Here is a 12,418-nt window from a genome sequence, read left to right as displayed (position 1 = left end):
AACTAAAAATAAGCACAAACATATAAGGTAAATACTAATTACAGCCCATTTCATCTTTTTTTTTATTATTTTTTTAAGTCCAAGCCCAAAAATCTCTAAGCCAACACAATCAACCTTCTTTTATATTATCTTTTCTAGATATTTTATCTATATTTTTCTTTTTTAAAAAATAAATAAAAAAATTATTAATATTCTCCCAAGATAGGTTTGTTAGAGAGATATGTGGCTAAGATGATTTTTTTAATTTAAAAAGAGATTATTAATATTTAAAAGATTGTTTATTTAAAAGATTATTTAATTTTTTTGGGTTTAATTATTGGGTTTATTTTTTAACGGGAGATCAAACCTAATCGTTAAATTTAACAGAATATTCTTTTATTTTTAAGTATATTCTGTTAAACCAAGAATGTTAAGTATATTCTGTTAAACCAAGAATGTTAAACCAAGAAATGCCGTTAGATAGGCACTTTTAATATATAAAGATATTAAAAGCATATCAGTTTGTACACATAAATTATATGTAAAATTTATATATATTTCATCTTAAAATGTGAAAAATATTTTAAAATAAAACTAATTTGTTATATTATTATATATGTAATTTATATTATGTATCCTTATTCATTGTCAACACCATTAATATCATTGTTTACACCCTCTAACATATATTATATTATTATTAGAATAATTAAATATTCATATTTTATAAGAAAAAAAATATCAAGTTTCAAATAATATAATATAATAATTTTTACAAAATATCTCTAACCAATTATCGTAAAACAATACTGGTACTTTATTATAAAATAAATATTAGTAGTGCTTCAGGGGCGGACCCACATTGTAGCGAGGGGGGGCAGTCGGCCCCCCTGAAAAAAAAAATCGAGAAAAAAATGTATATGTATTTTAATTAGTTACAACATATATTTGTATTTAAAGATGATATTTATAGACATAATAGTAACCTTGGTGTAATGGTTAAGGTAGTTAGTAAATAGGTTAGAGGGTAAAGGTTCAAACCCCACTAACTTCACTTTATATTTTCTTTTTAAATTTATTTACGCCCCCCTCACTTTAAATTCTGGGTCCGCCACTGTAGTGCTTAGTACTCTTCTAAATATAATTTCAGTACTAATAAGCATCAACTTATATAAATTATTTTAATAATTTTTAAAAATATAAATAACCAATAAAAAACGCCAACTATATAGTTAGTGTTAAACATACTCAAAAGAAATGTTCTTTAATAGTATAGCATTACCATAAGTCATTACGGTGAGGATGTGTCATATTAATATATCATTAATGCAATTTAGATAATATCAATGTGGAAATATTTAAAGTTAAATTTAAATTAAATATCCATTTCAAAAAAATTAAATTAAATAAATATTATAGTTCAAAGCTAGATTCCACATAATTAAAATATTAATTAAATGAGTTCAAAAATATTATAGTACTATATTTCACATATTAAAACCTAATTAAATTAATATAAATATTTAAATACCTGAGTGATTACGTATAGACCCGATATTATTGCAGCCTAGCATTTCTCTACCTAATATTTGAATAAAGATCCTTTGTTACAAATGAGAAATCCTAATTACAACTTCTTATTATAATTTTTTAATTAATTTCTACGCTCGAAATTATATGTCTAAACATTTTTTTTTTATTTTTTTATAGCGGTATTCGTTTTAGTTACAGTATCATCCCCTTAAATTTTAAAAATTTCGAATAGTTTACAGTACCGAACACAGAGTTCTGAATATTTTAGTTTACTACGCGTGTTAAAAAAACATCAAACGTATTTTCGGCACTATAAACTATTCGAAATATTTCAAAAATTTGTAAATATAACGAACACTCTCGTGAAAAAAAAAATTGAAAAAAAATATACCGCCATGTGTTTTTGGCGTGAAAGTTGACTAAGAGGTTATAACATGAAGTTGACGGTAGCACTCCTTTTTATATTAAATATGTTAACTACTTTTGTTGTCTGAATTAAAGATTTAATTTTTTTATAAATAAAAATTTAGTTGACTTATCAAATTTTAATTAGTTTAACACAGTATGATATACCACTTTTTAAGAGAAGATATTGATTCTGTATGTAAATGTAAGTGTAAATTATAATAGACAGCCTAATTAATTGAGCTAGTTCACCTATAAATAGCCATGAAACCCTCTTTCAAAAAGCACACACAACAAAACTACTCAAACTTTGCTACTTGTCATATCTTACAAAAGGAGAAGAAAAGATATGAAGTACTTGAGCAGCCTTATCATCACACTATCTTTGGCTAATATATTATGCCTTGGAATGGTTTATGCAGATGAAAGACCCGATCACAAATGTGGTCCTCCATTCGGCAATCCACCATGTCATGAAGGAAGGTGTTGCAGCATCCATAACTTTTGTGGTAGCGGATCCGATTATTGTAGGGGCGGAAACTGCCGATACCAGTGCTGGTTTGCAGCAACACCAACTGTGCGTGAAAATTCTGTAACCAAAATAGTCACTAAATCACTTTACAACGAAATGTTTAAGCATAGAAGTGATTGTCAAAGCCAGGGCTTTTATAGCTACGAGGCTTTTGTCGCTGCTACTCAATCCTTTCCTAGCTTTGCTACTACTGGAGATGTGTCAACTCGTAAGAGGGAGATCGCTGCTTTCTTTGCTTTAACTTCTCAAGCAACTACAGGTAATATCTCATGTGTAATTACTTATTGTTCAATAATATCAATCAATGTTTGGTAACTAATAACATGCCTATGGAATTATTTTTGTATTTATATATATAGGTGAAAGTGAGTGGTCTGATGATGAGTCACATACATGGGGCTATTGTCATATCAACGGGACTACTACCAATGATTATTGTACTTCTTCTCATTGGCCCTGCGCTCCTGCCCAAAAATACAATCCTCGAGGACCTGTACAACTCACTCAGTAAGTATTAATCAAGAAAACCAAAATTATACTATCTACAGCTTGAATGAAAATCTGCTGAGCTTATATATACACTAATATATGTGTAGGACCCTGATGAATTAGTCATGCGTGACTGGTCGTGCATTCATTCAGAATCATTAGGCTCACTAATTATTTTATTACTATCTAAGGCTGCTAACAATGAGAATTAAATATTACTTATTATATTTTTTTAAAATTAAATTTTATGGCTATTCTGGCAAATATATCATTTTTTGTACCAGCTGAATAGATCATTCTCTTTAAGACAAAATAAGTTCTCTTTTCAAAATGAATAAATAGAATTAAAAATACGGAAGAAAGGCAAGACTAGAGGAGTAAGATGAAAGAGACATTTCTTTTATTATTTTAAATTATTAGTTCATTTGTACCTAATTATCTAAGCTTAAATTTTAGTAGTAAAATAAAATCCTTCAAATGACTGAGTAGTTAGTATATTTAATTAAACTGTTATGTATTTTTCACAGTTAACTGTCAATATGGACTACACTTGTTTATATTGCTACACTTAATATTATTATTTTAAAATTATAAAATAAAAATTCAAAATTTATAATTTTTTTTAAATATTTTATTTAATTTTAGAGCAATATTTTAATTAAGTTACTAGCTATCTGTAGTAGTACTAAATAATACATTCATTTTTATTTAATATATAATTATTTTAGTAAAATAAAGACAAAGGACCACATCATATATTATTATATTCAATATATATTGTGAGAACCGTTAAGGGATTGAATCCAAACTGGTTTATTTAATTACTACTTGACGTGCATTGCAGCAACTACAATTACGGGCTTGCTGGAGAAAGCCTTGGGCTAGATTTGATCAACCACCCTGATTTGGTGGCAACAGACCCAATTATATCGTTCAAAACAGCCATATGGTTCTGGATGACTCAGCATGACAACAAGCCTTCTTGTCATGATATACTTATCAATGCTAATTCCCAAGTGAAAGTGAATATCCCAAGCTATGGAGTGATTGGAAACATAATCAATGTAGATAATACAGCTACTAATGCCATCGGCTACTACAAGAGGTACTGTGACATGTTAGGAGTGAGCCATGGACATAACTTGAAATATTGGCTCGACCAATCGGTTGATGCTCACATCCAAATGCCTATCTGATCGATCATGAATAAAATATGAGATTACCAAAAGAAAAGAAATGATGATGGCTCTATGTTTGGAATTACGAATGGAAAAGAAACTATATATATATATATATGCTTTGCTACTAGAACCACTTCCTTTTATGTTATGTAATGTAAATATGTAATAAAGAGGTTCAACTTAGGTTGATCTTCTCTTCTTGATGAATAAATTAATGAGCCACACACATGTTTTTGTTTTTATTGTTAGACAATTTATATTTCACAAAAAAAGCTTAAACAATAATTGACCATAAATACCTTAACTGGTAAAAGGAATACGAGCCTATATTTAAACTAAAAGAGATTAATATTTAGTGAGAGATATTTTAGTAGTGGTAAGATTTTGTTTATATAATTCTATTTGTCATGTTCATGTATGTTGTTGATGAGTAAAAAGAAAAAAAATGTGTAATAAAATAAAATAATAACAGTAAAAGAAGCAAATTAGTAAATAGTTGTGTATAAAACGAAAAAAAACATGAATAGTAGCCGCACAAAACTTGAGATGAATATATACTTGGGCTTAGGTGTGAATGCATAAAGGTAAAAGCAGCTGCAACTTGATTCTTTTACGAAGATAAGGTTCACCTCGAAGAGGCACTGTAAAGTCCTTTTTTGGCAATTTAGTTGACAAAATAATTTTTCCATTTATGGTAAGATTGCTATGCATTCATATTCGATTTCTTGCCTTATAAATTCGGATTGTAGTTGCTCTTTTCCTTGTTTGGAAAGTTGCACTTTCAGCTGAACTTTCCTTTGTTGAAATCTTCTCAAAAGAGAAGAAATTCTCTTTTGGAAAGTTGTCTTTTTTAGGGAAACTTTGATTATTGCCTTTTCCTTATTGATTTCGATTGTATCTTGATACAATCAGAATATCTAATCTGTTTTTGGCAGGAATCAAGCATTGATAGAAGATCGGACCCGATTTTAGTAAGTTTCCCGTTTCTGGTCAGATCTGCTGCGTCAGCATCCGATTCTGATGTAGCAGATCGTGTTTTCGTAGGAAAGTTTTTGTACAGCTGTAGATTCGAACTTGTGGTTGCCTCTTTGGTTTCCATGTTCTATAAATAGAGCCTAGAGAGCAACCATTCGAATCAGCTCTTCCATTATTCATTTTTTGCATTTATCTTTTGAGAGAAGAGAGTGTTTCTTTGTTTTGTGAGAGCCTAGTTGTTCATCTAGGTTCTAGTTATTCTATTTCTGTTCTTACTCTGTCCTAGAGGTTGTGAAGAACTACTTGACTGAACAAGAGATTGGTCTTCGGGAGAAGACTTGATAAAGCCTTACTTCGGGAGGAAGTAAGCACTTGGTCTTCGGGAGAAGACTTGTTGAAGCCTTACTTCAGGAGGAAGTAAGCATTCACACTTCAAAGATGAAGGGAGTTCGGGCTTGAAGGTGTTTCAAGAAGTCAGATTCATAAAGTGGATTACAAAGGATTGCGACAATACTTTAGAGGGAGTCTAAACTTGTTTAAGTCAATTGTCTTTGTAATTTTGATACTTTATTAATTGATTTCATTCTCTGGGCGTGGCCCAGTGGACTAGGAGTATTCGTGAGAACACTGATACCACGTATAAATCTCTTGTGTCAAGTTATTTATTTTTCTGCAAAATATTTTATATTTCGTTCATTTCTTTGTAGCAGAATTACTTTCTGCTGCTGCAAACGCTTACAGTTTTTATATTTTCTTATATACAACTGACATTTGAAAAAACACGGTTTTTCACTTGGTATCAAAGCGGGCCACTAAACTCTTAGTGTGGTCCTATAACGTTTTTGTGTTAAAATGTCATTTTTTGCAGAAGGAAGTTCTATTTCTAGACCACCATTACTTAATGACTCTAACTATTCTTATTGGAAAGTTAGAATGAGGGCGTTCATCAAATCTCAAGATGAGAAAGCTTGGAGAATGGTTCTATCAGGTTGGTCTCTTCCAGTTGAGACAGATTCTTCAGGTAACACTTTATAAAATCTGATGTGTTTCTATCATCTTGTGTTTCTGCTAAGGAAGCTTGGGAGATCCTTCAAACTCAGTTTGAGGGAACTTCTGATGTGAAGCGATCTAGATTTATCATGCTTCAAACTAAATTTGATGAGCTTGGAATGTCTGATAATGAAACCTTAACTGAATTCTATGAAAAATTATCTGATATTGCTAATGAATATTTTGCTCTTGGTGAAAAGCTTGATGATTCTGTTCTTGTGAGAAAAATTGTTAGAGTTCTTTCAGAAAGGTTCGATACTAAACTTTTGGCAATGGAGGAAGCTAAAGATTTTAGCACAATGAAGGTGGAAGAATTGATGGGTTCCTTACGTACTTTTGAATTAAATCAACAGATTAAACAAAAGGACAAACCCAAATCCATTGCTGATAAAGGTAAAAGGATTGCTTTGAAAGTTGCTGATAATGAAAATTCTGATAGTGAATGTGATGATGAGATTGCTTTATTAACAAATAATTTTCAGAACTATATGAAAAAGATGGGAAATAAAAAGAATATTTCGAAAGTTTCAAAAGGTAATACTTTTATTAAACCATCTGTCTCTAACAAAAAGGGAATTCAGTGCAGGTAATGTGAAGGTTTTGGGCATATTCAATCTGAGTGTGCAAACACTCTGAAAAAGAATAAGAAAAGTTTCAATGTCACTTGGAGTGATGATGAAACCGAAAGTGATGAAGATAATTCTGAAAATGTTGCCCTAACTTCTGTTATGACTAATGTGTTGTGTGATTCACAGGTAAAAGCTACATTTGTATGTTTGAATAATACCACCAAACAAGAGGGATCAGATTCAGATGAGTCTGAAATCTGTGAAGAGTCTCTTGCTGAATCATACAAAGTCATGTATGAAAAATGGATTCAGGTTGCTTCTGAAAATAGAGAGTTGAATAAACTGAATAAAAAATTGTCTCATCAAATTGAAATTTGTGAACTGAAAATAAAAAGAGTATGAGAAAAATGTTTGTGATAAAGATGAAAAAATAACTCTCTTAAAGAAGGAACTTGAAAATTTTAAGAAAAATATTCAAATGCTTAACCCTGGATCTTCTATTTTTGAAAAAGCACAGAATGCAGGTCAAAGAGGTTTCGCAGGCATTGGATCAAATGGAATGGAAAATTTTGGAGTCACGAAGTTTGTAAAATCTAGTGTTCCAACGAATCATTCTGAGGCTACAAATTCTGCTGCAACAGTTTCACAGCCTGTTGTAGCAAGAGCTGTTTTTGATGTCGCAAAATCTCCAGGATTTTCGAAAAGAGTAAGATCTCAGGTAAAAAGATTTTTTCCTACTTGTCATTTTTGTGGTAGAAAAGGACATATCAGACCTAAATGTTTCACGTTGAAAAATTTGTTTAAAATAAATTATTTTGGTAATTTGAAATTTTTTCAAAAGAAACATAGTGCTTTGAAACAAAAATGGATTGAAAAAGAAAAATGTCTAGTTGATTTTTCTGATAAAAGTGCTGCTTCTCAAATGTGGTATTTTGACAGTGGTTGTTCTAGACATATGACAGGTGACAAGGATTTTTTAATGAATATCAGACCAATACAATGTGGTGAGGTCACGTTTGGTAATGGCTTAGCTGGTAAAGTTGTTGGTATGGGAACTCTAAATTTTGAAGGGTTACCTAGACTGAAAAATGTGATGTTAGTTGAAGGACTAAGGGCTAATTTACTTAGCATTAGTCAAATTTGTGACCAAGGGTATACTGTTTCATTTGATAGTGATCATTGCTATGTTCTTAATGATGATAATGAATGTATCTTGCAAGGATTTCGATCCAATGATAACTGTTACACTCTAACCCCTGTGTTTACTTGTCATTCAGCTATCAACAACACCACAGATTTGTGGCATGCCAAGCTTGGGCATATTAATTATAAAAACCTGAAAAAATTGTCAAATGCAGGTATTGTTCGAGGACTTCCCAAGCTTGGTAAAGAAAGTGTTGGTAAGTGTGAACCGTGTCAACTTGGGACGCAATTAAAAATCACTCGCAAGCCTGTGTCTGATATCAATACCTCAAAAGTATTGGAATTGCTTCACATGGATCTTATGGGTCCAATCCAAGTTGAAAGTTTGAATGGTAAACGATATATCTTCGTTTGCGTTTATGATTTCTCACGTTTTACTTGGGTAGATTTCATAAGAGAAAAGTCTGACACTTTTGATGCCTTTAACACTCTTTGTTTGAGATTAAGAGTTGAGAAAGGTTGTAACATTGGGAAAATTGTTCGAATTCGAAGTGATCATGGTAAGGAGTTTGAAAATTCTGTGTATGATGATTTTTGCAAGTCTACAGGTATAACTCATGAATTTTCAGCTCCCAAAACTCCTCAACAAAATGGAGTTGTTGAGAGGAAGAATCGAACATTGCAGGAAATGGCAAGAGTGATGTTAAATAGCAAGAAATTGACAAGGCGCCTATGGGCTGAAGCTATTAACACAGCTTGCTACATAATAAATAGAGTGTTTATTCGTCCAGGTACCTCAAAAACATCTTATGAAATCTGGAAAGGTAAGCGCCCCAATGTAAGTCTTTTTCATGTTTTTGGATGTGTGTGTTATGTCTATAGAGATCGTGAGCATATTGGTAAATTTGATGCTAAAAGTGATGTTGGTGTGTTTATTGGATATTCCTTAAACAGTAGAGCTTATCGTGTTTATAACATGAGAACTCAAACTGTTTTGGAATCAGCTAATGTGGTTGTTGATGATTTTAAAGATTTTTCAGAGTTTTCCACAGAAGCCAAGATAGATAGTCTCATGGATGCTCCTCCAGAAGCAGCAAAAGCAGATCCTGATGCAGCAGAACCCATTTCTGATGCTGCAAATGATGAATCTGATACTGCAACTGAGACTGGAGAACCAGAACCGTCTATCTTGACTCATCCAAACATCATCGCTGATTCTATTCAGAAAGAACCAAGCACCAGAGTCAAATTGAATCATCCAAAAGATCTCATTCTTGGAAATCCTGAAGAAAGCATGGTAACTCGCAGAAGGTATGTTAATTTAATCAGCTTTCTTTGTTTTGTTTCTCAATATGAACCGAAAAATGTGAAGGAAGCCATGACCTTTGAGGAATGGCTCAATGCAATGCAAGAGGAACTCAACCAATTTGTTCGCAACAAGGTACGGATTTTGGTCCGAAGACCAAAAGGTATAAATGTAATTGAAACAAAGTGGTTATTTAAAAATAAAAGTGATGAGTTCGGTACAATTGTGAGAAACAAGGCTCGTTTGGTGGCACAAGGATACACACAGGTAGAAGGTATTGATTTTGATGAAACTTTTGCTCCTGTTGCAAGATTAGAATCAATTCGTTTACTTTTGTGTAGTGCTTGTATTTTGAATATTAAATTGTTTCAAATGGATGTAAAATATGCCTTCCTAAATAGAATTTTGAATGAGGAAGTTTATGTTGAGCAACCAAAAGGATTCGAAGATCCTCAATTTCCAAACCATGTGTACAAGCTTGAAAAAGCTTTGTATGGTCTGAAACAAGCTCCTCGAGCTTGGTATGAAAGGTTAACTCAATTTTTACTTTCACATGATTATCAAAGAGGTAGTGTGGATAAAACTCTTTTCATCAAGCATATAAAATCTGATTTTATCATTGCTCAAATTTATGTTGATGATATAGTTTTTGGTTCTACATCTAACCATGAAGTGCATGTTTTTGTTGATCAAATGAAAAGTGAATTTGAAATGAGCATGGTTGGTGAGCTTACTTTCTTTTTGGGTCTTCAAGTGAGACAAATGGAAGGAGGTACATTTGTATCTCAAAGTAAGTATGCTAAGAACCTTGTCAAGAAATTTGGTCTTGAATCGGCTAAGCAGGTAAGTACTCCAATGAGCACCACATTGAAATTGACAAAAGATGAGAATGGAGTAAAGGTAGACACTACACTTTATCATAGCATGATTGGAAGTCTTTTGTATTTAACTGCTAGTCGTCCTGATATTTGTTACAGTGTGGGAGTTTGTCCTAGATATCAAAGTAATCCTATGGAATCTCATGTATGATCTGTAAAAAGGATTATTCGATATGTTAATAGTACTCTTGATTATGGAATTTGGTACTCGAAAGATACTAATTCTAATCTTTCTTGGTTTAGTGATGCAGATTGGGCAGGCAATGCTGATGATCGAAAGAGCACAAGTGGAGGTTGTTTCTTTCTTGGGAATAATCTAGTATCTTGGCATAGCAAGAAACAAAATTCCATTTCTTTGTCCACTGCCGAAGCTGAGTACATAGCTGCTGGCAGTTGTTGTACTCAACTGTTATGGTTGAAACAAATGTTGATTGATTATGGATTTGAATTGGGTGTTTTAACTATCTTTTGTGATAACACTAGTGCCATAAATATTTCCAAAAATCCTGTTCAACATTCTAGAACAAAGCACATTGATATAAGGCATCACTTTATCAGGGAACTTGTTGAAAATAAATCTTTGCAATTAGAATATGTTGTTACTGAAAAACAATTAGCAGATATTTTCACAAAGGCCCTAGATTCAAGTCGCTTTGACTCCCTCAGAAAGTCTTTGGGAGTTTGCATTGTCTAAATCTCTCTTGTTCATATTTTTGTACAATATTGTTATGTGATTCTTCTCTAGCTTTTAATGTTCTTTCATTGTATTTTGACAAATCATGTTTATGCTTTTAGATTATAATTAGTTAGGATCTCATTCTTATCATACTCTTTGTGATGTTGTGTTAAAAGGTTCATGTTACTCTTTATTTGTGTCTAGGATTAACTAATGTACTTATACAGAGTTGAGCAATTTTTGTTTCAGACTTGTCAGGGCCCTTGCTGGAATAGAGCTACCCATACTGAGATGTGAAAGCCATCTTTTGAGTAAGCTGGAACATTGTAATTAGCAACTATGATGAGGATGCACTACCATAGAAAAGGGCTACCTTCAGTATGGTGTGATAGCATCCAGTTGCGGGATCAAATTGAAAAAGGCGAAAATGAAAAATCTTGCCAAGGACAATGATCCTATTTTCACTGCACACACTTATGTCTGACAAGTGTGTTCAAATTTGTAAGTCTCCTCTACTAAATTAAATTGATAATCCTTGTTCACAATCTTTAGTAACATGCATATCTTTTTCCTCAACATCAATTAAGTATGATTTGTTCCTGAGATACTGATTAGTTATTTTCTTTAAAAGCATAACATGTATTTTATTTTGTCAATTTTCAATGATATTTGATTACATTGCTTGTTTAGAATTTCATATATGTATTGTACACATTTTATTTTATTTTGGGTTTCTTAAAAATAATAAAAAAAAAAAAAAAGGAGAGGGAGGCGTGTGTCTTGATTCATGGGCTAAGGAAATTTTGTGCTTAATGGTAAGTATCAATATTTATTCTTCCTTGATTTATTTTTGATATGTTTCCATTTAAAGATTAATCTTTTATATGGTAATGTGTGTTTAATCTTGAAAGATTGACTTATTTTTGGAAATATTGTTGGTAATTCTAGTTTCCTTTTATTTTATTTTTTTTTTAAAAAAAAGGAAAGGAGTGGCAAGAGAATGAGCGGTTTCCTTTTGTGTTCTTGGGCTGGTAGTTTCTCTTTTTAAGTTAGTTTCCTCTTTTGATCCTCTCTCACATGATTATATAAACCAACTTCCTTTATTTTTTATAACATAGCTACCCGATCCCTATTCTTTGTGTTCTTGCTTCTTTGTTTCTCATTCTTACTTCAGAAATTCATTGCTACAACTAAGAACCTAGGGCATCCAAGGAAAATGGTGGAATCCGAACAAGCCCCCCCAAATGCTCTTCTTGCTGCTCCAATTGTCTTGCTGCCATGGAGGAGGTTCAGCAAGAGATGTCCAAGCAGCTGTCCTCATTGATCAAGCTTTATGGGGCATAAGTTTTCTTTCTTTTTGTTTTTGTTGGACATATTTCTATATTTTCATTTCTTTTTGTCTTTGGCCCTTATAGATAAACAAAAAGGGGGAGTAATTGTATACTCAACTGTCTAGGGGGAGTTGAGGTTTGTGTTTGTGTTCGTCTTTGGTCAAAGTTAGCTTTTTATTTAGGTTTAATGTTGGGCTTCTCAGGGGGAGTTTTTATGTTTGTTTCGCTAACTTTGTTTTGTAGGTGTTTGTTGATTAATAATATTTTTATTATCTAAAGTGCCAAAGGGGGAGATTGTTAGGTTCTTTTTTGGCAATTTCATTGTCAAAATATTTTTTAATTAATGTGCATTTTATTGAGCATTCAATTTG

At 32.0% G+C, this 12,418-nt stretch overlaps 1 protein-coding gene across 1 annotated transcript; it reads left to right on the top strand.

Moving 5' to 3' along the window:
- The first annotated feature begins 2,117 nt into the window (after window positions 1-2,117).
- On the top strand, window positions 2,118-4,361 carry LOC115714217 (mulatexin-like). The gene is made up of 3 exons (XM_030642809.2): window positions 2,118-2,708; window positions 2,809-2,956; window positions 3,783-4,361. Exons 1-3 carry the CDS (start codon window positions 2,267-2,269, stop codon window positions 4,132-4,134), a joined length of 942 nt encoding a protein of 313 aa, XP_030498669.2. The 5' UTR covers window positions 2,118-2,266; the 3' UTR covers window positions 4,135-4,361.
- The last annotated feature ends 8,057 nt before the right edge of the window (window positions 4,362-12,418 follow it).

This window comes from Cannabis sativa, chromosome 4, assembly GCF_029168945.1.
Source record: "Cannabis sativa cultivar Pink pepper isolate KNU-18-1 chromosome 4, ASM2916894v1, whole genome shotgun sequence".
In the NCBI taxonomy this organism is placed as follows: domain Eukaryota; kingdom Viridiplantae; phylum Streptophyta; class Magnoliopsida; order Rosales; family Cannabaceae; genus Cannabis; species Cannabis sativa.
This window is presented reverse-complemented; position numbering and strand designations above follow the sequence as displayed.